Below are 27,629 nucleotides of genomic sequence, written 5' to 3'. Positions count from 1 at the left end.
CGATGTTCATATACTTTTTTTTATTTATTCCCAACAATGCTCACATTCAAGACATCTTGGCTGCGTTGCTTGCTTCCGTCGAGTGTTTCTGTTGTAGTCGATCAGACCGTCTCCGTGTCAATGGTCTGCCTAAGGCCTTCAGGGTCAGTAGCAAACACCGGCGCAGTTGTGCATAAACTGAGGGACTAACGGTTTAGATTTCTAATTGTCAGCTGTAGCGTGCTTAAGTGCTGTTTTTTTTTTTTTTTCCCCCCAAGAATGTAGATTGATCCCTAATGAAGCCCCAGGTGCCTGTGCCAGCTATGTTGATAACAGTAACTTTCTAAGTGTGTCCTTCATTGTCCCAACAGTCTTTCGCAGTCCATGCCTAATCTTCCTCAAGTCACGTCTTTCTTTGCGCTTTCCCCACAGGATCAGCGATGACCACCACTCCCCACGCAGCCAAACCTGGCCATTAGGAGAAAAAAACAACTGTCAGTTTTGAACACGTTTTCATGCCAGCCCCCCGCCGCGCCCGACTCACTTGCAGCAAAAGTAAGCTGGACGACCTTCCCCGGTGAGGGCGGGTGGCCGAGGCGCATCACGCCGCGGGCGGCGTTGAACACGTAGGCGCCGGACAGGATCAGCCCGCTTCCGCAGATGAGTCTGCAGCTCCAGCAGCTCTTCAGAAGCTGCACGGGCTTCGACACTGGTGTCTTGTCTTCTGTCGATGTCACGGGTGTTGCCATCTTGCTGTGCTGTGCTAAAAGCTAATATCTGCTCGAGGGAGCATCAAATACAGGTGACAACTAAGATCGAAGCATATTTGCTCCGCCGTTGACAATGTGCGATTACTTTCTTTCTCCCCCGGAATCCCAGGGAGCAAAACCTCGAAGTTTGTGGGGTAACCCGGAAGTAGTTTCTGCTGCAGGAAGTGGCAATGTTTGCGAAATTCCTCGTTTCTAATTTATACATTGTCAATCAGCCAGTTTTTTAATTTAAAATGCATATGAGCAATTTTTCCCGCCCCCCCTACATTATCTTTTAGCTAAAAATTTGCAATTGCAGTTGCCAGCTTTAGAGTGTGAGATGTACTTCCGGATTACATTAGGAGCCTTTCCTCTGCGACCTTTCCAACTTAAAAGTGTTTGTTTACATTTAAAGGTGAAATGGCACCACGTATTCATCACGCGCACAACTTCAAACATTAACCTTAAATCTGTGGGAGGTCAGGAGTCCTCTCGACCGTTGCCGGTGTGAATTAAATGAACAACCTATAACCATGTTGCTGGACGTTGCCTTATTGCTCGCTTTGTCGTTCGCGCATGGCTTCGGTCAAACCGAGATTACTTCTGACTCCACATATGTCGCTGCTGTTTACGAACATCGTGTGATTCTCAACCCGAATCCCCAGATTCCTCTTTCTCGGCTGGATGCCCTCCGGCACGTGCGCAAGAACCTGGCCATATACGAAGAGCAAGCCGCCCTGGCTGCCCAACAAGTACTGCGTTTTATATAAGCGTTTGTTTGTACCTGTATGTATGTTGTAGTTCCTCAATGGACAATTTAATTAACACTCGTTTGCGTTGCGCAACACACAATGCAGGCGGTGGTGGCAAAAAATGCTGTGGACTGTACAGTAAATGTGTTTGGGGTGTTAAAAAAAAAAACGCCAAGGCTTCTTTCCTTTGTTGCTTTTCTGCCTCACACTTTGTGCAAATAGTTAACAATTGAACTTTAGCTAACTAGGACTCACGCTACTTATCTATGTGCTATATGAAACCCAGAATGATTATCATTAGCATCTGGTGGATGGGTACTCCACTAACCTCTCTCTGTATCAGGGCGCCCAGATCATCGTCTTTCCAGAAGATGGTCTTCAGGGTTTCAACTTCAGCCGCTTGTCAATTTCTGCCTACCTAGAGACCATTCCTGACCCCCAAGAGGAGACGTGGAACCCATGCGCCGAACCAGGAAGGTTTAATCATACAGAGGTGCAAAACTGTTGTCTTTCATACAATGTCTTCATATGACATTCACTTTGCCATGTGCTCTGTGCTTACCAGATCCAGCAGCAGTTGAGCTGCATGGCTCGCCGCCACAACCTTTACGTGGTGGCCAACATGGCTGACGTACAGCAATGCCCTCTGAAAACAGACCCTCTATCTTCCTGTCCCACAAATGGCCGCTGGCAGTTCAACACCAACGTGGTTTTCAGGTTGCAAATCATCGCCAATCCTTTCCAAACTGTGCATAGGCTACAAAAGATATCCTGCCGCAGGTCCGACGGACTGCTGGTGGCGCGCTACCATAAGCAGAATCTTTATTTTGAGGACGCTTTTGACACACCGCCACAGCTTGAGATCATCAGCTTTGAGACGCCTTTTGCTGGAAGGTTTGGACTCATCACCTGCTTTGACATCCTCTTCTATGAGCCCAAAGCCACTCTGTTGGAGAGGGTGAGAAGATGTCGCTTAGGCTGTTGAAATGTACCCTGGAAACGATTTTGAAAACTTGCAAACCCAAAGATTAGAAAACATAAAATATTGTTTGTATCTTTAGCCCTTTCATCCTTGAATTACATTTCCCAGGGTGTGCATCAGCTGATCTTCCCCACAGCCTGGATGAACCAACTGCCCCTCCTGGACACCATCCAGTTCCAGCGGGCGTTCAGCCTGGGCGCTCACGCCACACTCCTCGCCGCCAACATTCGCAACGACCGACTCATCATGACAGGAAGTGGCATATACACTCCTTTTGCAGCCACCTACCACCACGCGCGGAGTGGCGAGCCCGAGGAGGGCCGCCTTATAGTGGCCAGGGTCCCCGTATTGGGCGCAGAATTTGGTGGAGTCGCCACCGCAGAGCCAGAATGCTGTCGCCGTGACGACTGTCCGGCCTCTACGCCGCCCTCCCCCACATTCACCTCCACCATGATGCATGATCCGTTTAGATTCGCCATCCTCAACGGCACAGGAGGCAACTTGAAGGTGTGCGACGGCGCTTTTTGCTGCAGTCTTCAGTTCCAGCGCTCTCGACAAAGTGATGAGCTCTACGCTTTGGGAGCTTTTGCTGGAATTCACACTGTTAACGGGCGTTACGCTGTACAGGTACATTGCTGGAGATGGGATTACACAAAAACAAGTGCATCTAAATAAGTGAGGGCAATAGAAATTGAAGTAAAGTGATCTGCTGATTTTTTTTTTTTATTTTACACGCAGGCCAACACACAAATGTAAAGGTAACAACTATGTTGGAGTCAATTGAGAACCTAAAGTGGTACGTTGCCTCCAACACATAGTCTCTGTAGGGAATTGTAAATCTGATCAGCCAACAAAACTGGAAAATCTGCCTAATTCTAGTAAATTAAATATGGCTACTAGACCAGGTGTCGGTGACCTTTCCTGTTCAAAGGGCCATTTTAGGGCAAAAAAAGCACAAAACATTTGAATGCTGTGATGGACAAAACAGTGCGCAGTCCAATGTACTCTGGGACGAAGAGCTAATTAGAGCTGGACCATAGCACAAAAATATGCAGTATACTATCCAATGCTTTGAGATTCATTTTCTTCTACTTTTAGATTTTTTTTATTTTCCGCACATTTTTATACTTTGCCGCCATTCTGACATTACACATGGCTATTTTCTGCCACGGTTTTCCCCCTGCCTTTATTGTTAGCAATGCTCTGAAATTTTTGTGGACATTTTATAGCAATTTTCTATTTCCCCTCTTGGGCCTTTTCCCCATTCCAGCTACTTTACCTACCTAAATTTGCCCCCCCCGGATTTTTAAAAAATATTATTATTCATGTATGATCCACTCATTTATTGATTAATTAGAGAATGCTTTCCCCAAAAACGCTTTTGCTTTCCCCTAAAGAGGTCCACAGGAGAGAGACTAAAGAGCCACAAATGGCTCCGGAACAATAGGTTGCAGACCCCTTTGCTAGCCTCAAGACAAAAAAATTAAACCATCTCAGTTTTGAAGCAAATATAATTTTTATGCCGCCCATGCAATGAAGTTCTTATCCATAACCAGTAATAGAATGTTTGTTGCCCCCCTCCCCCATTGGAAAAATGTTTGAAGAAGGCCAAATGCTCTTACACAGTCCAGCCTGTTAAGAAGAGATATCAAAGTGTAAGACACTCACATATCTGAAGATAACTAACACTGAACTGTGCTTGCAGGTGTGCGCGGTGGCCGGTGTGCGGGATCCAGTGCCGGCTCCTGCGGACAGGAAGTGGAAGAAGCGGAGACTAGATTAGACTTTGTCCTGGAGGGAGAGTTTGGGACCAAATACGTGTACCCGTCTGTTCTGGTGAGCCATTACGTTCTGGAGCAGCCAGACCATGTGGAGAAAAGCACAGATGGAAGGGTGACCATGAAACATTCGAACACGGCAGGCGGGCTGGTCACCGCGTGCTTGTACGGACGCGCCTATCACCTGGATAACTAATGACCTGCTGCGAGTCTGTCAGGAAACAAAATATTAAATGTACACTTGACTGATACAAAGATGAGTTAATAAAAACAAATATATTTATTCATTTATTTATTATTATTTTTTTTCTTCTTCTTTACAAACTTTGCACCTCAACGTTTTCATCCCCTGCAGGACAGGTGCTTATTCCTGGAAAGGCGATATTTGCTGTCACCATTACACACGCATGCATTTACTCACTCAAACATCAAGTAGTTGGGCTGCTGGTACCACTACAATCCTTCATACAAAAAAAAGAAGTTTCATCCACTCACATTTCCAAGCATTCTGGTTCCTCTCGATTCAAGTTCACCGCACCCGTCTAGTGGCTCTTTGACATCACTTGGCTCATCATCCAGCTGGTCCCTTAGTCCTCTGAGTGTCACTAAAACTTATAATATTGACGAGTTCTATGCTTGCAATGTGATAGTGGCAATATTAAGTCAGGTAAGGCCCCAATGAAAGACCAGGTACCAAATGCGCACCGCTGGTTAGGGGGGAGAATGTCTCGAGGAAATGTAGTGGACTGTATTTGTGACAGAGTTAAGGATTGTATTAGTTAATATTTAAAGGCCTACGAAAAAGAAATACATCTCATTTCTAAGTGCCAGTGATCTGTTAAGGCTCCTGAGTGGCACACTGGCCTTCAACACTAGAGGGCACTGTAGACAGCCCTCAGTAGGTCTCCGAATCCGAGTCGTTCATTTCTTCGTCAGTAGTGACGCAGGACAGCGGGCGCTCGGGTCTACAGTAGGAGGCGCGGTCCGGCCTCAGCGGAGGAAGGGCTTCAAAGGCCACGCCCTTCGCCACGTGGTTGGACACGGGGTGATGGTTGGTGACCGCGTGAGGCGACGGGAACGCGGGCAGGGTCGCGACTGTGACCATGGGCGAGGCGGGCATCATGGAGTTGAGGATGAGCGCCAGGCAGTCGGCCACGTCACGCGTGGGGGCGCAGGCCAAAGCGGGCGTGTAACCTGAAGTCGGGAGAGGGCGTGAAAGACGGAGGAGATGTTTGCTTCAAACGTGAGTGTGCTCACCATTCTCATCCACGGCTTGAACACTTGCTCCTTTTCCCAGAAGTTCTTGGACGACGACGGTTAAGCCGTTTTTGGCTGCAACGTGGAGTGGCCTGCGGAGGAGGATTAAAATGAGTGGAGAAGTGAAGAAGAGCGCCTGCCTGTGAGCTAAAATGATGTCGTACGTGCGCAGAGAGGCGTTGGTGCAGTTGATGAGATTTTTATCTCGGATTTTCTCCAGGATCAACAAGGCACACGTCTCGTGACCCTAAAACGAAATGGTTTAGTTAGAAAAGCAGAACATAAAAGTAGGGCCAATCCCATCCCCCCCCCCCCCTCCATAATTCCTTTTTTATCGGCTTCACATACAAACTTTCGCTGTTAAGATTCTCTGCTTTGAATGCCAAGTCCAACTCATCAAAAAATGAAACATAAAAGGCTATATAGATTTATGCGTCAATAATAAAACCATTTTTGCTTGTGTGCAACTGCTGTAAAGCATAAGCCAGTTCTTTTATATAACTTGTGGTATTTTTCACAAGCCTTGGGACTTACTGGGCTAACCAATCTGTTCCCACTGGGGTTTGTTTCTTGTGTGTCGTAAGCGGTCCAGAAAGTGGATGAATGCGTGTGTTGAGACGCCAAAAAAAAATTTTTAAAAAAATAAACGGATGTTTGCACCCTTTAATTTTGAGGAAAAAAAACATCTTTGAATCCTTGGAATATCAACTACAAATCTAACTCGAAAGGACATTGACAAAAAATGGTGGGAAATTGAATGAATAGAATAAACTAAAATAGCAACAAAAAAAAAAAGAAAAGAATACTGGCTGTTCCTATGCGTTTTGGCCTATTGGGGGCAGTGTGGTGCCATGCTTCCATGGCATGCACACTTCAACTGAGTACAGAGTCAGCTTGCAATATAAACATGTTAAAATAACTCATGTTTCCCACATTGGGAAGAATTGTGCCTTTGCGTAGTGCTATATCACCTGTGGTTATGTGTTCCCACAGCATTTATGTATGAATATTCATTACTTGAGGAAGGGAAACTCCCCAAGTCAATGCTAACTTCCTGTTAGTATTTGAATGGGATCCTCCTTTGGCATTTAACATTGGCGCTAGGGTGTCAATGTCTTAAGAACAAAACGTGTTTTAGATTTAAATATGCAGTTGATATAATTCTTGATGCCGTGTGGTTAGTTGTACAGTTGTCTCCAATTGAAAGGCGCTTGAGACAATAGAATACACTACACACTAGCTAGTGGCTAAATGCTACGTAGGCAAAATGGTGCATTCAGGGTACTTTCGCAGCTTTGGAAACTTTGGTTTCCTGGATAACGTTTTGCGGGAGAAATAATTGGCTGACGTTTGAATGCCAATAAATCGGTCAGGTTTGGGTGCAACATCTAAAATGTGTTACCTTACTACAAGCTAAATGTAAAGCTGTGTTCCTGTCGGTGTCCTGCAGAGTGAAGTCGGCTTTGCTGCTGCTCACCAACACCTCTGCAACACATCAACGCAGTAGGAGGAGTTACATAACACGGCTCACAAAGTCAAAAAAAAGGTGAACATCGTGCCGGTAACTGACCCACGGCGTTGGTTTGCCCGTTGAGCGATGCCATCATCAGCGGCGTCCTACGTGCGCGCGTGTCCGCAATGTTTGCTTGCGCTCCGTGGCTGAGCAGCAGGGAAATGCATTCGACACGGTCGGCAAAGGCGGCGGCGTGAAGCGGGGACCTGCGTCGGTGCAAACGTAGTGAGAATCCGTTCTCATGGATGAATTAATTTAGAATAGGGATAGACAAATGTCGCCTTTTTTTTTTGCAAATCTGAAGGCTGGTGAAACTGTCATTCACTGAGCGGCGAATGCTTGCGAACATAGCGAAATTGGGGTTTTCGTCGGGGTTTGTAATATTTCTTGTCGCAAAGAAATTTTGAACATGTTAAGACAATTTTTCCACCCTCTGCGAAGCTACATTCGCATGCATTTGTCACTCAGTGAGATAAAGCCAACTTTTCATTGTTGTTTTTATTTTAAATCTCAGTTTTCAGTTTATATGTCATCGCCTCCATGTGATAAAGCATTTAGTTTTTTTTTTTTTGTTTTTGGGATAAAACTGAATGCAAACATCCAAAAACAATTAAAAAGGAAAAACACACAAATAAAATGGCCTTGCCGGTGTTTTCCACATAGCGGCAACAGTATGCTTGTTTGTAAAAATGAAAAGATTAAGGAATAAAGCATAAGCAAGTAAATGTTAAGCATTTCAGTTGTGCTGAGATTTTTTAAAACTTTGTTTGCAGTATGAAATTTTGGGGAGCTATTTACTCCAGATTTTAATTTAGCTTAGCACACGCTGATGACCCTGGAAGGTCCGTACGATTTTTGTTGTAATTTTTAAATAATAAAGGAAAATCTTTAAAAATGTTGAAACGTTGGCTAAACAAAATTGCTTAGCCTTTCAACAGTTTTATTTTTGGCAGTAATACTTTCTCTTTTACTGTAAATGGATATTTAAATATTGAATATCAACCTCCTTGATTAATAGTAACCGGTAACGGTATTGGCCCTAGGAAAAACAACAAGGTGTTGTAAAACTCTTGTTTCGTTCTGCGGGAACTGAGCTGCATTGTATTGCCTCAAGATTGAAAATCTGGATTTTTTTTTTTTTTTTTAGCAATGCTGAAAAGCAATTTAATCATACATGTTGCTCAAAGTGCCGATTTCATCACTTTGTGCCTCTCACCTGCCCTTGGAGTCGGTGAGGTCGATGATATTTGCGCCGAGGGACTCGATTAACAGCTCTGCCACACCTTCATTGTCGCTCATACTGAAACACAATAAAACCCACGGTCACTCGTACCTGTGGCCGCATCTGGCATTCATGCGCATAAATAAACGGATTTGCTTACACTGCACAGTGCAATGGGCTGAATGTGTTGCCTTTTATCTTCCGGAAGACTTCCTGCTCCAACAACAACTCCACGCAAGCGTCACATCCTGAATAGGAAAAAAAACACTGAGTAAGACGTAAACTGTTGTTTCAGGTATCCACTTTCACATTTAACTGGAGTACCGCTGTAGCAGGCCCAGTGCAGCGGCGTGTAGCCTTTGTTGTCCGTGAGCTCCAAGAGAGCATTTGCGGTGCCGGGCGCCTGCAGCATGGCACCGAGGACGCTCACACGGCCGCAGGCGGACGCCAAGTGAAGTGGGGACAGACCGCGAATGTCCTTCACGCACGCGCTGGCCCCTCGCTGAAGGAGAGCCTCCACACATTCATCCTGGCCTGTCACCGCCTGTGTGGACATTACATAGTTTGAATGAGAAACTTTGGCGATACACCGTAATACGGCAACGCATTATGTTATGATGATTCCACACCCACTGATGTGATTCATCTCACCCCTCGGTGGAGGGCCGTCCTGCCCCAGCAGTCTTGAACCTGCACGCTGGCTCCTTGGCTCAGCAGGGAATACACACACTCTGTGTGCCCATTCAGCACAGCCAGCATCAGCGGGGTCCTACACACACCAAAACACAACACATCTATTGACTCGTTCAAACCCAAAAACGTATAAATACGTTTTTTGTCATTTGTCCTTCATTTCCAAATACGTATTTACAGTGTTCCCTCGTTTATCGCAGGTTCATCTTTCACTACCTTGCTGTTTCGTGGATTTTTTTTGCAGCGTACTTTTTTTTTTTTTTTTGCTTTGTTTATTGTTGTTGGTCTTTGAGTGGCCGTATATCTCGAACCCTGCATCCGGCCAGGGGCATACGGGCATCCGCGGATTTGTCTCGGCGAGACCTTTCCAACAGTGTCTGTCCCATCACTCCGTGACATTGCATTCCAGAGATAGAAAATTTATAACGAAAAAAAAAAGAAAAAAACATACTTTCAATGGGAAAAATACTGTAAATGGGGGGAAAAAAAACGAATGAAAAAAAAAAACATTCATAATGAACTAAAAATCATACCAAAGCAACAATATAAGATAAATGGAAAAAAAATTATCATGCTATATACTGTAATGAGTACATTTGAAAAATACATATTACTAATGGAAAGAAATGAACGTAAATGAAAAAAGAACATGACGAATGAAAAAACATTTATAACAAAGTAAAAATAATACCAACATGAAAAAATATATATAATTACCGGATTTTTCTTTAAACAGATTAACGTGGATTTCCATTATCGCGGGTAGCTTTTGGAGTGTAGCACCCATAACTAGGAAACACTGTATGCGTTTTTTTTTATGCTTGAGCATACAGAACACTTGGCACAGCTTCTGATCTGAAGAGGTTGCTTAAAGCAATGGTAGTTATTGCAAAAAAAAAAAAAAAAAAAGGCCAGCAGGCGGCCGCAGAGTATAAGAGATCGGCCAGGGGCATGTTGCAACAAGCTCTTTTTGCCAGCGTTTTCAACAGGTTTGTGAATAATGAAGGAAGTTAGATATATTCTAATAATAACTGCTGCAAAACGGAAACAGATCATACAAATACTTTTTCCCTTTCCCCCTGATGGGGGAAAAAAAAGAAGACTAAATTTCTTTTGGTAGGTTCCATTTTTTTATAACAATAGAACATAATATTCTGTAGACCTTGCAATATCAGCCAAAATCCAGTAAAACAGCCGGGAGCGAAGGGAGTTGCTTCAGTGAAAATGCCTGAGTGAATGAGTTAATTAGCATAAATCTACCAGCATGATGAAGTCTGCCTTCCACAACTCACTGCTTGTTGACATCGAGTGCATCCAAATTGATGTGCTGGTCATTGTTGCTCATGAGGAGACGCAGGCACGATGAGTGGCCGTTTGTAACTGTGACGCACAAAAAGTGACAAAAGATTCACTTCGCCGCGGTAGAAAATTTATTGAGCTTTGTGTAAACAACTCAAGTCTACGCCTGATATGAAGCAGACTTATTTTTACCTGCAACGTGTAGAGCCGTCATTTTGCGGGCGTAATCACAGGCCATGGGTGAGGCGCCGCGATGTAGCAGGAGGGAGACACACTCCTGGTGGCCTCTGGAACACGCCAGGCTGAGAGGGGTGCGGCCTTGCGGGTTGCGGACATCCACGTCCGGCATGGAGGACAAGAGGATTTCTAAGGCCCCGCAGTGTCCGTGATAAGCCTGGATAAAATGAAGGGCATGCATGTGCACACTTTGGTGTGGAAGGAAGGATTTGGGAAGATTATGTTGAGGTAGGTCTGGGTGATATAGCCAGAAAATATTAGATTTCGGTTTATTTTTTCCCCAGTCGTTCAAGACAATTACAATTTTCATCTGATGAGCCCGGCAAACATTAATTTGAAGGTTTCATTTGTTCAAAAATAATTTCTGTGCAAAATGTTCGTACAACAATGTATACTGATTCTAAAACAGTTTTAGGATAAACTTGACATTTAAAAAAATATTTAATAAATGTGATGACTTCTTTTTTGGTCACATAGCCAACATTAACTGCAATAAAGATATGAATTATAGGTAGAGTATTTGACCCTTTCATAATAATTTGTCGTGTAGCATTTGATTAGCTTTACAAGAGAGTAAAGTTTGTTTGTTTTTTGGGGGGGGACCTTAAGTTCAAATGAATTATGTAAAAAAAAAAAAAAAAATCTGCAAAAATCATCTTTTTTTAATGCCAAATTTTAAAAATTAATATTTGTCAGTTAAGCCTTAGTTGCAGATTTAAAAAAAAAAAAAACTTCTACTCAACGCATTTTTTTTAATAGAAAATTAGGGGGTTTTTTGCCTTGTGATCTCTTAATGCCGATTTTAAAATAGAAGTGAATTGGGGTTTTTTTTTTTGCCTTGTTAGAATTAATTGGTACAAAAAATAAAAAAAATAATCAGCAAAAATTATCAGATTTTTTTTTTTTTTTAAATGCCAATTTTAAATGCTGATAATATTAGTCGGCCAAGCCTTGGTTGAGAATTAAAAAAAAAATTAAAACACCAAAAAAATACAAAAAAATCCTTGCACTCACCGCTAAGTGGAGTGGACTGATGTGCCCGTGGCACTCTGAGTCACTCGGGAAGTCTGTTCCTGATGACTCCATTAGCTGGAAAAGACAGATGGTATAATGGAATATAATTCACACCATTTTAGGGTTGCATTCCAATGATACGCCACAAGCCTGATTAAATTTACATTTGCGGCCATTTAAAAACCGCAACTACATAGCGGAGTCTTGATTAGATTTTGTTCAACAGTACTGTACTTCATTTTGTTGCGGTATTAATTTTCAGTTAACAACACTTTGAGCAATGCCTCAACTGTCCAACAGGGGGCACTACTTTCACTAAGAGTCCCATTCACGACCTCAAGTACTTGATCAAATATTCTTACCACGTCAAGGGGCGTTTCACTTGCCATCTAAATGAAAACACAAACAAAGAGTGTTTACTATGTTTGGTAATTCAGTTCAACAACTCATAAGAGGCAGGAGGCAGTTCAGAATTTACATCTACACTATGACTGAGGTACACACCAGTTCCAGAGAGAGTGTGCGCCCATAGGCTGAGGCATAGTGGACTGCGCTGTACCCCTGTTGGTCCCTTACTCCTGGCTCAGCATTGTTCCTCAGAAGGTACTCCACGCATCTGCGACAATCAAACAAGAATGTTTACCAAGCAATCTGGCACTGAAGATGTGTGAGGCTTCAATGAGATGCCATACTTCCCATCCGTGTCGGCTGCAGCAGCATAGTGCAGCGGACCGCAGCCTCTCTGGTCCAGCTCATTGACGCTTGCCCCAGAGCCCACCAGGGCAAACACACAGTGGTAATTACAGTTGGCTGATGCATAATGAAGTGGGGTCCTTTGATGGTGAGAGGGATCATTTATATTCCAAGCAAGTTGAGATTTGGTCTTTGGCACTGTTGCGGCCGTTGCTTACCTTCCATAGTTGTCTTTTTTGTTAAAGTCTGCTCCTATGTTAAGCAACAGATTCAGGCACTCCAAGTTCCTGAGCGGTTAAAAAAACACACATTCAAAAAAAAAAAAAGATGCAAATATGATGGATGGAATAAGGACTCACCCTCCTGCCGCAGCAGCATGTAGGCACGTCCTTCCGTAATCATCGGGAGTGTCAATGTCAAATCCTGAGACAAAAGCGGGACCGCAATCAACGTACTGTCAGCCAGGTGATTTGGGTGCCCGAGAAAGGTGTCATTAACGCACCTGAGGACAGAAGCTTCCTGCAGCAATCAGGGAAGCCGGTGAGAGCCGCCAGGTGCAGCGGGAACATCCCGTGAATACCTCTCCTGGCGTGATCAAAAGAAAACGACAAGTTGTCGCAAGGTAGATGGTAGAAAGACACCTGGTACATTGGGTTTTTATAATAGTTCAAAATAGACCCTGACCAATTTGCTTTTTTTTGAGGGCGATGCCACTACCTGTTTTTGGCAGAAAAAAATATCGGTAGCAGATTATTTAAAAATGCATAGATGGGTGCCACTTACGCACAAACTTTCTCTCTGCTTTGAGTGACTAGTGCGTAGTATGCCCTTATAAAAAAAATTAATGGGTTGTGCAATCTTATTGTATATATGTGTCAACAATAAAACCATTCTTACTTGTTCACAACTGCTGTAAAGCGTGAACCTTTTCTTTTATAGATTTTTATCTTATTATTTTCACAAGGCTTGGGACTTACTGGGCTGCTCGACTTGGATTTTGCACCCTTGAATTTTGAGAAAAGTAACCCTTTGAATCCTTGAAAGATCAACTTTATAATATAATAAAACTTGAAAGGGCAATAACAAAATAAAACAATAAAAAAAAGTGAAATACGAATAGGACAAACTAAAAAAAATAGCAACTGAAATTTGCTAGCGCTAGGCTAGCAATGTTTAAAAACAAAGCATGTTTTGTATTTAAATATGCAGTGGATGTAATTCTTAACGGCATGTGTTTAGTTTTACAGTTGGCTCCAACTGCGATGTCATTAAAAAGCTTGAAGGATGCTTTGGGACAACAGAATAACATGCTACACACTTGCTAGATGCTAATGCTATGCAAGCAAAATGGTGCATTCAGGGTACTTTCACAGCATCAGAAACGTAATTTTTCTTTGATGAAGTTTTAAGGGAAAAATAATTGGCCATTTGGCCCAATTGGCCGACTGTTTTGGTCGATGTTTGAAAGCCAATAATCACCCGATTATAATTGCCTATCAATCGGTTGAGCCCTAGTTCAAAATGTCTATCGATAATTATTTTGTATTTAGGTCACACCCTTGATCACACATATGAAGTTTTCTCTGACTAACTTGGCAAGGCAGGCTCTGTGTTTGACGAGCGCCGTGATGATGAGCTCATGGCCGTAGCGTGCGGCAATGTGGAGGGCGGTGTTTCTGTCCCTGTCCACACAATCAATCTCGGCTCCTATAGACACATTAATGTAAGATACATTGCTCCCATTACAACACAACTTATCCTTCAGCTCCCCGCTTGCGCTTACCATTTTGAATGAGGGCCTGAGAGCAGGAGAACCTGCCATGGGTAGCTGCCACATGCAGGGGAGTCTTTCCGTCCTTACTCTGCACAGATGGACGACAGCATTTGTGGGCATAGATATGAAATCTCAGGATAGCATCAGTGTTGCGGTGCATGTAGAGGTTCAGCGCAACCGGCTCAGATATTACTACGGCAGGGGTCAGCAGCCTTTCATGTCAAAAGAGCTATTTATGTCAAATAAATAACCACAGATCTGTCTTGAACTTTGTGATGGATGAAACAGTGTGTTGGTCTAATGTATGAGGTAATTAGAGCTACACCAAAACAGAGAACTATGCAGTATCCAATACTTTGAGATTCAATTTCTTCTAACCATCTTCTGTTTTTGGATTTAAAAAAACAAAACAATAAAACAAACAAACAAAAAAAACAATTAAAGCATGTTTGGGTAATTTCCCATATATTTTTTAGACTTTTCTGCCCTTCTGTCAAATTTCTGATATTGTTGGCAGTTTTGTGCCTCTCTTCTTCCTTTTATGGACATTTTTTTTTGCCCTTGCCTTTTTGCGATCAAGTGTCTGACATTTTGTTTTGGTAATTTTCCATCCACTTTTCTGCCTTTCTCTCTAATTTCTGACATTGTTGGCAATTTTTTGGACATATGGTAATTTTGTGCCTCTCCTTTTTTTGGACATTTTATGGCTATTTTTTTTCTGCCTTTTTGCTATCAAGTTTCTACATTTTCTTTTATTATTTTTCATACATTTTTAGCCTTTCCTGCATTTGTCAAATTTCTGACATTGTTGGCAATTTTATGGACATATGGTAATTTTCTACCTCTCATTTTTTGGGCTATTTTTCTGCCTTTTTTGCAGTCAATTTTCGGACATTTTTGGCAATTTTGTGGACATTTTACGATTGTAATTCTCTGCTTTTCCTCTTCCCCTTTTGACATTTTATGGTTTCTTTTTAGACAAAAAAAAATAAAACATAAAAATAATCTACCTTTGCCTCTCTTCCTGACAACTTAAAAATGTTGACATTTTTTTGAGTATTTAATTATTCATTTTGTATTTAGTCATTAATTTAAATATTACTTTATGGAAAAAAAAATCTACTTTTGTGGAAAATTAAAATCTGTGAATATCACTCACGCTTATAGTATATTCCCCTAGTTGCCAGCAGCCTTGGGGAACAGTGCAAACCCCCCCACCCCAACCACCACCACCACCACATTGCATATGGTGGTGGATCTTGAGGCGCCATGTGTCCTCATATCAGTTTCTATCAGTACTACTTGTGTGTCTTTGCTGTTTCTACTGAGTGGATAATATATAACCATTAGAGTTTGGAGATAATGTACAACCTCCATAGGAATTTACTGTCCTCTCAAAAAGGTTTATATTAAGTTGTGCAGTGTAAGATCCTGTAATAACAATGCCCACCCGCATGTTGATGTGTGCTCCATGGGCCAACAGTAGCTCTTGGCAGAGTGCCCCTTGGCGTGAGGAGGAGGCAAAATGGAGGGCAGAGAACCCCCTCTCGTTGACCTAGACGAAAGGAACAAAACCCGGAATTCTAAACACATATTTAGTAGGTTTAATTTTGAACACACATGAACACAAACACAAACCTGGTTGACACAAGCCCCCGCCTTGATGAGCTCACTGACCACCACATCCTGCCCGTTGTAACACGCCAAATGGAGTGGAGTGTTGCCGTAGGCATTCACCACATTTACCTAAGAAAAAGACATTTGAATATCTTTTCAACGTCATTGCTCGGCGGGAACAATTTCGAGTGCTGACCTGGACCCCCAAGCCCAGCAAGTAGTGGACAGTACTACTCATCCCGCTGGAGGCAGCTGCATGCAGTGGGGTGTAGGCCTTCTTGTCTTTACAGTCCACCTCAGCTCCACTGCTCACCAGTAGCTTAACGACCTCCAGGTGACCTGCGGCAACGTGAACAAAAGGAGAGCAAGGGTGGGCGGACCTTTGTGCAAAAGGGTCACATTTGGTTTTTAAAATTGAGAGACGGGCCAGGTCAATTTTACATAGGTTAAAAAACAAAGTTCAAATATGTTTGGTAAAATTGTTAATTTAAAACGATAAATTACATACTGTAACACTGTATATGATTTAATACATTTTCATATTACCACACTTTTATAATATCTGAAATGAATTACATTTGTTTACAATTTAATTAGAATAAATTAAAATTACACATGGACACACATTAACATTATGTAGTATTTATTAACATCAATAAAACATTCTGTCACTGTGGCTACTATATATGTAGAATTGCTTATTTTACAAATATTTTCATTGAAACAATTACTATAAATCAACCATTTTTTATTAGATAAATGAACAACTTAATAAAAGATTTAATAAATGAAATCAATCACTTTTGTTTACTTTGTAATTAATTAATTAAAATAAATTAAAATTACACGATTGCACATGAATATTAGGTAGTATTTATTAAAATCGATAAAACATACATGTAAAATTGCCCAATTAATAAATGTTTTTATTGAAACAATTGCTATAAATCAAACATTTTTTATTAGATAAATGAATAAACAAATTAACATATTTTTTTAGCTAAGTGAAATAAATCACTTTTGTTTAATTTGTAATTAATAACTATAATTTAATTAGAATGAATAAAAATTACACAGGAGTGCACATTAAAATTACACAATTTTATTAAAATCAATAAAACATTCTGCTACTATATATGCAAAATTGCTTATTTTACAAATAATTTTATTGAAACATTTATTAGAAGTCAAATATTTTGTATTATATAAATGAACAAACAACTTAATCATAGATTTTATTTATGTGATTTTAGTGGGAAAATAGCGACATTAATGCAACAAATATCACATGTCCTGTGCTGAGTAACAGGAATGTTTCCCCCCCCCCCCCCCCCCCAATAAATATGTTGTGTGTATTTCATGACTCCGCTACCATGCTAGGATCGTTAAGTGTTTCAGATTCACACATGGAAATGATTTACAGGCGCATAAATGAACCCAGAACATAATGAAGATGTATTGTTATCGGCAAGAAACCCTGGTGTAATCTTACCCATGTAGGCAGCCCAGTGGATGGCCCTCCTATCCTTCTTGTCAAATGCATTGATGTTAGCTCCTCTGGACAGCAGCAACTTGACCATCTGCAACCAAAAAGTCAACAAATATATCCCACATATGGAAGGCCTGTATACTGTACAAGAAGCCGACCTCCATGTGACCACTGAAGGCAGCGTGGTGCAGAGCGGTGCGTCCGGCCCGGTCAGACACGTTGACATTGCTAAGCAGCGGGACTAGCGCCTCGGCGCAGCGCACGGCCTTGTTGCTTGCCGCCACGTGGAGCGGCGTCTGCCAGTTCTTGTCCCTGGCGTTGACGTCGGCGCTGTGCTTCAGCAGCACGGTCACTGCGTCCTGCACAGACAGCGATTGGGGGAGGTCAAACAGAGACGAAGACGAGACATGGCTCGAGGTGAGTCCAACCGAAAGCGTGTTACCTCGCTGCATGAAGCCACCGCACGGTGAAGAGGGGTCAACCATTTGTTATCTTTGGCATTAACTCTGGCTCCTTGGATGAAAATAGGAGATAGGAGACAAATTAGACTACCTTCATGAAAGCAGAAGGAAAAAATGTCACATGACAAACTCAGCCCGTGTCAGTAGACAGCAAATGTCAAATATCCACTGCCTGAGAATAATAATAATGGGTGGATTTTTTTTTTTAACCAGACTAGTAGGAGCATATAGAACATACTATTGTTTTGTTTTTGTTTTTTTTAAAGAAAAAAAGTTTAACGACTTCTCTTTTAAATTTAAAATGTCAAATTTCAATGTCAAAAGAACTGAATCGCAGACCAACAATGGGCAGGGTCTAATAAGCCAATGGTGCCTGGAGGATTTAAAACTCCCTTGATCCTCGTTGGGGGTTAAAATAGCCCCAAAACTGCACCTGTTACTTGCTCTTCCCAATATTAAGGAACAGGTCAGCAGTCAGCACACACGCGGCTCTAGTGTTGCGCCAGTACTGACACCAAGTCCCAACGTGTGCATCTGATTTACAGAAAGCCAAGATGGGCAGACGACAGACCCTCTCAGATGATTTCGAAATCACTAACAGCGTCACTCGTTGCTATTGGACACTGTGACGTCTTGTCACAAGGTAATGAGTAGACATAGCAGTGGAGCATGTGACCATAAAAGATGAAAAAACAGGACATTCCACAAAAGGGATTTGTTAAATATTAAATTACGTGGCTTAATCCCATTTTCATGGATCGTCTCAGCATAGCAGCTGAATCTCTCAAGGCCAACTGACAGATCCTCATGTTGATATGACATTTTATTTTTTTTACAGTGACAGATTATTTTGCAGTCGAACATGAATGAAACTTTGACTGAACGCAAGGTTTCTGCAGCTTATCAGCAAATGTAGTGTCACCCCAGGCTATTTTGTTTATTGTAAATTAAAGCCATTCAACACAAATAGTGTTACCTCGTTTATCACGTGTGTTACGTTCCAAAAACTACGATAATGTTAATCCGCGTTAATTTTATTTTTTTTTTTTAAGTAAATTCCCGTTAGTTATATCTATTATTTTGTTTATTATATATGTTTTCTCGTTTTGGTATGATTTTTACTTTATTATAAATGATTTTCATTCATCATATATGTTCTCTTTTCATTGACATTCATTTTTCCAATTAAAAGTTTTTTTTTTTATTACAGTATACAGCACAGTATATATTTTTCCCATTTATTATTATGATTTTCATTTGGCACGCTTTTTAATTTATTAGTGCTTTTCCATTTCTCATTTGATTTTTCCCATTTAGAGTAATTTTTTTCCCCATTAAAAGGTATGTTGCGCAATATCGTGGCGCAACGGGACAAATATCGTTTGAAAGGTCTCATCGGGACGAATCACCAGATGCCTGTATGTTGCCGGTTGGATGTAGGGTTCAACAGTTACGGCCACACAAAGACCCCCCCCCAAAAAAAAGCACGCTATAAAAAATCCACGAAACAGCGAGGCCGCGAAAGATGAACCTGCGTTAAACATATATTTTTCTAAATTGCATTTGTTATTGCTAAATTGTGTTATAGTGAACCCTGCACAACGCTGGATGTGAAATAAAGAATCAACAATCATATGATAGCTAAAGTTAAGTTTTCATGACTCGAGACCTCATAATTCAATGCTTGGAAAGGCCTTGATTTTAGCAAAATCCATTTAATGACTTAACCCTGGAACCGCTTGCTTTGAAATACTGGCAACGAGAGAGACGTTTAGTTTACCTGAGAGAATGAGCAACTCAATGATCTCAGTGTCGCCCAGGTAGGCAGCAGCATGTAGTGGTGTCCGCTTTTCTGTATCCTGTTGCGCAATCCACACACAGGTAAACATGCATTGTGAACAACTGCATATTATATATTGTCATTAATATTTTCTTTTAGTCCCCCCACCGCCCAAGTTTTGGTTATAAGGTAGCCAAAATATTACAATATGATGCAGTGCATTTTTGTATTGGGTCTTTAGCTTTCTGCAGGTGGACTTCGTTTCTCTGCTACAGCATCTAAAATGAACTCCGGTCCATAAACAGCACTGTAAACATTCTCAATTCACTTAGCCGTTGCTCCCCTCCATCATTGCACCCTGCTGCTTCTGTATTTCAGTGCAGCAGAGGGCAATCATCAGAGTGGGGCTATAAACAAGTGTCATGTGACTGCAATAGGTTGCTGACCCCAGCAATATTAACCATCGCAGAGAAAACAAAGCCAAGAGCTGAATTAGGGGGCTAATATATCCTGTAAGACAGGGGTGTCAAACATACGGCCCGCGGGCCGGATCAGGCCCGCATGTGGGTTTAATCCGGCCCGCGAGTTGATTTTGTAAAGTTAAAAAAAATAAATAAAAAGAATGTAATGACTAATTAATCAGCCGGCCACAATCGAAACATACAAATTTGTCCTCAGATGAGTAATGCAACTTGAACGGGGAATCGTCATCCTGGATGTCTTTATTTTGCACTCAACTTAAACTTTTTTTTTTTTTTTTTTTTAAATCATACACAGACATAAATGTGTTAAATTACTGGTAACACAAATAGATATGACAAGGATTAACGTGCTTATAACATTATTAACACCCATGCAATGCATTCTGGGAACAATATATATTGAAACATATACATACATGAAACATATATTGAAAACAGGTCAATTTAACACGTCCGGAATGTATGCAAAGTGTTGCCACATTCCATTTGCATCCGTCTTATTTTTCGGAACAATATGATTACAGATGAGCTCCGTAATTTAGGGCTGGTCCACGAAAATATGCGTATCAATTATGGCAATTGTTTTTAAATAATATACCGTTATTTTCCCGATTCGGCCCACTTGATAATATATTTTCCTCCATGCGGCCCCTGAGCTAGCATGAGTTTGACACCCCTGCTGTAAGACGAAGATTGGGGAAGTGCAAAAGAGTCGAGGAGAGAAAGACCTACCTGAATGTTGACATCCTCTTTCTTGAATATGAGGGAGCGAACTTCATCTGGATCCACATTGAAGATGGCTCTGAGCAAGGATGGCTACAACAAGAACAACATCGTTATTTCCAAACTGTTATTTACCGTCGTTACTGTTGTCTGTGAGCGTTACACAAGAGGCATCTGTGTGCAAGTAGCACAAAAAAATTCCAGGTGGTAGGTCGCCAATGGTTGCACATGCCAGGTTTGTTAATGACAGAGCAGCTGCAGCACAATGTAGCAAGCAAACCTTCTCCCATAAACTGACCGGGTGAAGCTGTGCACTGCGACCACGAGGGGCCAGGTCAACGTGACTTCACAATGTAGTCCGATGCCTTTCTATTTAGGAATAGATTTATGCTGCATGTGAGACTAATGTCCTCAAATGGAGAAAAGTGCAAAAGTCAAGAGAATGTGTGAGGGTGCATTTAACTCATTCACTCCCAGCCATTTTCACAAAAGCAGTCCCGTTCCCTCCCAGCTGTTTTACTGGATTTTGACTGATTTTGCAAGGCCCACAGAATATTGTGTTCTATTGCTATAAAAGCATGGAACCTATCAAAAGAAAGATTAAAGTCTCTTCTTTCATCAGGAAAAAAAAAAAAAGTATGTTTCTATCTGTTTCCGTTTTGCAGCAATTAACATTAGAAGAGAGCTAAGTTTCATCAGTTTTAAAAAATCTATTAAAAATTGTAAGTAATTGTGCTTTTTTTCTAGACGGCCCTGGTTGATCTCCTTTGCTCTGCTGCCACCTGCTGGCCGTTTGTGTAATAACTACCATTTCTGCAGCCGTTCTTTGCAGTTGAGAGGCTGCATCAAAGCCTTCTGTATGCTCTGGCATATTAAAAAATAATAATAATAAAAAAAATTAAAAAAACATGTATAAACACGTCTTTGGGCCACTTAGAACATAAAAAAACGTATTTAGACGTTATTGGGTGCAACTGAGTTAAGGATGTCAACATTTGGCTTCTACTAAAATCTGAATTATTGCATACTAATTGACACGTAGCACTGACTAATGGAAAAATAAATGTCCGATTTAAACGCAAAACCCATCAAGAAAATGGTACCGGTATGCTTTGGGTCATTTTCCAGCTGCACTGTGAAGTGCCGTCCAATGAGTTCCGAAGCATTTGGCTGAATACAAGCAGAAAATACAGCCCGAACACTTTGGAATTCATCCTACTGACACATCATGAATAAATACAAGGGAACGAGTTCCATTGGCAGCCATACATTTGTATTTTTAACAAGTAAAAAAAATAAGTGCTAGTATGTGCTGGTTTGAAGACCCACTTTTTCTTTTGTCGCTCATTTCCTTAGACCCCAATATTAGATTTGGCAGAGGCACATTTTGTTGAATTACAGTTATAATTCTATAATTAAAAAATATCCAAGTTTCCTCCTGTAAAAAATCATTAAGCATATCATTTATACATGTATTTAAGGCAAGTTGTAAAATGTCTCTTGTTTATGTTTTTAACAAATTCAAAACATCAAAAATCATTCTGTTTCTACTAAGTGCTGTCTCAAATGTTCTCCAATTTCGATGCCGCGACTTCAAAAGTCTTGGCCTATCGGCTATCCAGTCATATATTCAGGTCATTGGTGCAGCCCCATTAGTCTAAACACAATATTTGGAATGTGAGTTCAGGAGCAAAATACACTAGTTTTTCAACATCTCTGGGGGGCGGCCATTTTGCCACTTGCTATTGACTGAGAATGACATCACAGTTGATCAGGTAACGACCAATCACACCTCAGCTTGCAAATCTAACACGACCCAACTCAGAAAACAGGTAAGCCGTGATTGGTCGTTACGTGAGCCCAAAATAACTGTGATGTCATTTTCAGTCGACAGCAAGTGGCAAAATGGCCGCCCCCTGACATGGGAGAAAAACATACTATTAAGGCTGTGTTGTTTACACTAGTGGAGATGCATAGAACATATTGTAAATAATATTTTTGACTTTACTTCCTTCCTCATTAATAAAAAGTGTACTTTAAGTATTGTTTTATGTGCTGTGATTTGACTGAAAATGGTAGATGATGAGGTGAAAAGCCATCATTAACATCCTCCAAGTAATTATCACTCACAAGTGAGTCAACAGCACATTGGCACACTTGCTCTTCTAAAGGTGAATCCTGGCTTCTTAAATGGACTTTTCTCCCAATTCAACTCTCATTCTGCCCCAGCTAAAAATAAGCGAGGCATGTTGATGATTGTCGCATGCTAGTTACACAGATGACAAGTGGAACAAAGCTTGCGTGATGTTACATCCTGTCAGTCCTTTTTCTAGCTGCATAGCAACATTTCATTGCTTGCTTTAGAAACTACAATGGCTTTGGCTTTAGTGATAATCACTACAAACCAGCATTCATTAAACTGCTGCTAAAATTAGCATGTGAGGAAGTACACTGTATTTTTATACAAGCGTCAGACAGTGGGTCTACTTACGCAACTGATGTCACGTTTTCACTTGCGAGTCAGATATGACAGTGACACCCAAGTGGACTTGAAATCTCAACGAGCACTTCCATTCACAAACTCAGTCGGGAAAGCAACCAAAAAGATGAGACCACCTCACCTTGTCCTCCAAGGCGGCAGTCCTTCTCGGCGCATGATGTGATCTGCGGTCTGGGGTCGATTTGGGCTGAGGAGGTGGGGGTGAAAAGGAGGGCTCATCCTCTTCCTCCTCCTCCTCCTCCAGCACCACGATGCAAACACGACTAGCCCGCTCTGATCGCATCAGGAAGCAGCGAACCCTCTCTCGCATAAAAAGCACAACGTTCCCTCTTACATATGTGCCCACTGGGGAGCACGGGGGTCACCCACTTCCTTGGAAACAACCAGCGCACATCCTGATGTGAAATCCAAGAGCTCTGCAGCGCGCCCCCCTCTCCTTCTCGCTCTCCGACGCTGTAAACACAAGCAGCCGACACAGCAGGGAATTCCTCTGCGTAATGGTGTCGGCAGGCAGCATGCGGCAGAATGACGGCGCTGCCTAGCGGCCGACACAAAGGTGCGGGTCCTTGCTGCTGTTGTGCAGGCGCGCTCACAAACGAGCGCCGGTGCATGTGTGGGGATGCAATGCGCCTTTCAGCCAGACTGCTGAAGCCAGCTCTTTCCGGAGAGGAGACTAAGGGGGTGAGAGAGGCACTAAGTGGGGGGAATAATTGTGGTCAGTTACCTAGAGCGCTACAATCAACCATGAATCCTGAAGATGAGTAGAGAAAGGAAACCAGTTGAATCATTAGCCTTATGTAAACATCCAAATACATTTTTGCTTCGTCATTATAAGTTCCAGGTATCACAATGGAATACATAAATCTGCAAAGCAGAGTTAATGAATCCCAGATCAACACATTCTGTACATCCTAGCATCCCCTTTGGGAGAATTATCAGCGGCATTGCTTCCAAAGTCTCCTCATTATCAAAATGGAACAAACAGGCTCTGTGAGAGTCTGCGAGGGCAGCTAACAAGACCAGTCTGTGCGTGTTTGTTGTCTGCGTGCGTCACCCCGCCTCATATTCAACACACATCCTGAAAGGAGCAACCCTGCCAAGCCGCACAAGCCCATTAACTCAGAGAGGGAGTGCAGATGAGACAAACACAGTAGTCCCAAATTATGAGTGGAATGGATTCGCCCTCGGGCACTAATAAACACGCGAAGAATAAAGAGCCGGTGATGGCAAAATGATTACACGTGAGCACAACACGGGAGTTCTGAAAAGACGTTTGGCTAACAGTATGCAATGACCTCTGCTCTGACCCTGTGCCAACATGCACTGTGGGTAATGTGATCCGAGCTGGGAATCCTCAAAGGCAAGCATATTGCGCAATGATGAAGACACAGACAAACATGCAGATTGCAGAATTTTTGTAACAGCAACATTAGATTTTTAAAAATGTTGCAAAATTAAACTACTAAGTTACTCAAGGACCACTTGGGGACTGTTGTGACTAGTATTTGAGAAATACTGCTCTAACAGAGCCCACAGATTTTCACCGCAGAATGAACAAGCCTGTGAGTAAATACAATTGTGGCCAAACAAACAGGATTTCACACTTCGCTAGGAGGCTCTCTGGCTACCCGCCATTATCAACACAAAACGGATGTGCAGCTTGGTGATGCGCAAGCTCCAAATTGTTCAGAATACTGTATTCTGTTTTTTTGTGTATGTTCTTTACTCTCTTTCTCTTTAATCCTCCTCAGACTATGATCTCAAGGAAACAAAAGTCCATGTCGCCCTCTAGAGGACAAACATAAACCCATTGTGACAGTGACATTCACCCCCGAGTCAGTTCCCGTCCTTCCAATGTCTATTCCCAACTCTTTGTCCGGTTTTCAGTCAGTAAACACCACAGAGAACAATGCAGAATAAAGCCGGGGAAATTAGTCACGCACTCATCCGCCTCTTGAGCACATACCAGCTGAAGGAAGCATCAGACATGGACAAGTTTTTCTTTAATCTGATGTATGATACTAATCACAACAAAAATGTTGTTCAATTGTTACAAGCCGTCACTAGATATTGTAATAAATACACAACAAATAATGCTGTTATATCTAAACCAGCTGTTCAATAATTTCAACCTACTTATAAATCAATACATAGGCGGGTGACTACTGTAAAAAAATACAACACTTGTGTGACAGTTGTCTTTGATCCGTGGACAACAGCTGCTATGATGTTGTGAGTCGTGTCCCAGAGCTAAGATGGAGATCATTCTAATTGTCTCATAGTGGTGGCAAAAGTACCAACAGTCTGTACGGAGCCTTAAAGACTATTAAAAGTAAACTTTAAGCGTTAATTGAGATGTACATTAGAAATTAGGGGTGTTAAAAAAAATCGATTCGGCGATATATCGCGATACTACATCGCGCGATTCTCGAATCGATTCAATAATCGGCAGAATCTATTTTTTTTTTTAGGATTCACACCTTGAGCATGGAAGAATGTTATATGAACGGCACATTAAGCCTTAATATTTTTATTTTAATGCTGTTCAAATGTGAAACAGATTGCAAACTGTTTGTGTACAGTGGCTCACGGTTATAAGCCTCAAGTTTTAGATAAATATATTCATACAAATCTTACAGTGTACATGTACAAATTTACTGATAGTATTTTCTAAATTTGAATGGAAAAAAATCGCAACAATCGACTTATAAATTCGTATCGGGATTAATCGGTATCGAATCGTGACCATTCGTATCGGGATTAATCGGTATCGAATCGAATCGTGACCTGTTTATCGTGATACGAATCGAATCGTCAGGTACTAGGCAATTCACACCCCTATTAGAAATCAATTTTTATTGCCAATTATAGACACAATACGTTAACATAACGTACACAAAAGGGGGGAAAAAAATCAACACATATTTTCCCTCTTCTATTAATTTACAGTGTGCGTAGGCCTGTGATTTTTTTTTGTCTAGCCTCTACCAAAAAAAATTCTCAACCAAGTTTGCCTTTATTTCTCCTCATTTAAGCTTTTTTTTAAAAACAAAAAATAAATAAAAAATAAATAAAGAATCATGTCATCTAAAAAATAAAAAGTATCAAGCATATTTTGACACAAAGTATTTGTACTTCCTAGTTACTAGATAAGCGTGTAAAATCTAGCTATGTGATTCCCAACCAGTGTGCTGAAATTATCCATTGTCAATCAATTGAACATGATTTAATGACTACATACAAATTTGTTCTTCTATCTATGCCAGTGACGTATAGTGGCAGGCTGAACAATGAAATGCTCCGTTTGTAAATATAAGGAGTAAAACATAATAAAAATACTCATGGGGAATTTATATACCTGCAGTCCTGTTTTTGTAGTTAGTTACTTCACACCATTGTTAACGAGAACGACTCCCACCAGCTGCCACATAAAGACAGACAGCTGACACAAAGTATAACCCTCGTGGGAAGACAGACCAGAAATTCTTTCATATATTAACTTAATCTTTCTTTGAGCCTTTTTAGGTCGTAAAGCTGTTGAAGTGGAGGCTAACAAACTAGCGTTAAGAAGTTAGCCGGTTGCCATTCCAGCAGTTTTCATTGACAAAGGGGCCATCGATAGAAAAAAAAAAGCCTCAGCAGCCTGAATGAATGACGTGTTTGAAATAAACTGAAGTGAATTTAAGTTTTCACTGTTTGAAGTGTCACAATGCAACAGGCAGCCTGGCGTAGATATGCTCCTTTGTTAGTATCTGTTCACTGATTTGTTTACCGTTAGCCTTTAGCTCTTCAAGCTAGCTCTCGTGTGCTCCCACAGATGTACATCTGTCTATGTTTCATGTCTACGTTTTTTTGTAAATGGAATATTATTAACCACATTTGTGCAGCGAGCTGATTCACGTTAATTTAATTATTCGCCGCAGGAGCTTGCATACAAACCAAGCTAGGAGGTCTGAACTTCTAGGAAAAGTACAACAAGGCGTGTCTAAATAGCAATAACGTGACAGTACCTGGTCTTGTATCTTCATCACAGCCATGATCCCAGTGTTAGACGAAAGGAATCTTGTAAATCTGCCCGGTAATTGCCCAATACTAACCGGGGAAAAAACTGAATGAACTCGGAGCCTCCTCGCACACACGCCCCTACCCCAACTTCCTTCCTGCCACGGACCGACTACCACTCCAAGGCACAAAACAAAAACTGTATTACTTGGTTTATGAATTTTATGAAGTTCACTTTTTAAGTATTTAAATTATGTCAAACGGACCACTTGTATATAATATCTACGGTGTAAATCAGGCACAATATTATGTTAAGCACGGACCTACTTACATAATTTTGTACTATTCTAACAAATTTAATGTATTTTGTTTTTAGCCAAAACTACATTCTCTTAATTATGTAGCGTTCTTTCGACTGCACTGCACTGCACTTTTTCTCGAATCATATTTTCAGCCATTCCCGCATGTCAATCTAATCTGTCCAGATTCCAAGGTCTCCTGAATCAGTAACGCTCTCTGGCGTACCTTATCTTTTAACCAATCAGGTTTCAGATTCGCCTCACAGGCTCGTTAGTAATTCCAGCCTTCTGATTGGTTGGGCAAAACAAACCAGGTTACAGCCAACTGGCTAGC

General features: G+C 41.4%; 3 protein-coding genes across 4 annotated transcripts; 1 reads left to right on the top strand and 2 right to left on the bottom strand.

Annotated features, from left to right (window-relative positions):
* Positions 1-2,432, bottom strand: LOC144007371 (distal membrane-arm assembly complex protein 1-like). The gene is made up of 3 exons (XM_077506955.1): positions 2,043-2,432; positions 524-1,911; positions 1-447 (listed from the first exon to the last, which is right to left on the bottom strand). The coding sequence occupies exons 2-3, from the start codon at positions 726-728 to the stop codon at positions 383-385; spliced, it is 270 nt and encodes an 89-aa protein (XP_077363081.1). The 5' UTR covers positions 729-1,911; positions 2,043-2,432; the 3' UTR covers positions 1-382.
* On the top strand, positions 238-4,523 carry btd (biotinidase). The gene is given in 7 exon segments (XM_077506934.1): positions 238-1,480; positions 1,824-1,973; positions 2,046-2,197; positions 2,261-2,438; positions 2,571-3,089; positions 4,168-4,177; positions 4,180-4,523. Coding segments are annotated over 7 exon segments (1,485 nt in total). The 5' UTR covers positions 238-1,261; the 3' UTR covers positions 4,437-4,523.
* LOC144007366 (serine/threonine-protein phosphatase 6 regulatory ankyrin repeat subunit A-like) lies at positions 4,524-27,493 on the bottom strand. Of its 2 annotated transcripts, none has more exons than XM_077506929.1 (29): positions 27,005-27,493; positions 20,504-20,587; positions 19,290-19,368; positions 17,491-17,561; positions 17,207-17,407; positions 17,052-17,139; positions 15,756-15,898; positions 15,581-15,688; positions 15,393-15,497; positions 13,952-14,030; positions 13,761-13,875; positions 12,671-12,753; positions 12,528-12,591; positions 12,387-12,455; positions 12,168-12,308; positions 11,980-12,091; positions 11,838-11,864; positions 11,476-11,550; positions 10,417-10,618; positions 10,218-10,305; positions 8,884-9,001; positions 8,557-8,776; positions 8,393-8,480; positions 8,227-8,310; positions 7,068-7,216; positions 6,900-6,982; positions 5,662-5,744; positions 5,498-5,589; positions 4,524-5,434 (listed from the first exon to the last, which is right to left on the bottom strand). In XM_077506929.1, the coding sequence occupies exons 1-29, from the start codon at positions 27,029-27,031 to the stop codon at positions 5,136-5,138; spliced, it is 3,177 nt and encodes a 1,058-aa protein (XP_077363055.1). In that variant the 5' UTR covers positions 27,032-27,493; the 3' UTR covers positions 4,524-5,135. The 2 variants fall into 2 exon arrangements, with proteins under 2 accessions (XP_077363055.1, XP_077363054.1); XM_077506928.1 differs by lacking the exon at positions 27,005-27,493 and adding an exon at positions 23,116-24,008.
* Between the last annotated feature and the right edge of the window lie 136 nt (positions 27,494-27,629).

The sequence above is a fragment of the Festucalex cinctus genome, chromosome 19 (genome assembly GCF_051991245.1).
Source record: "Festucalex cinctus isolate MCC-2025b chromosome 19, RoL_Fcin_1.0, whole genome shotgun sequence".
NCBI classification, from domain to species: domain Eukaryota; kingdom Metazoa; phylum Chordata; class Actinopteri; order Syngnathiformes; family Syngnathidae; genus Festucalex; species Festucalex cinctus.
The sequence above is the reverse complement of the archived record's forward strand: the minus strand, read 5'-3'. Positions and strand labels throughout refer to the sequence as shown.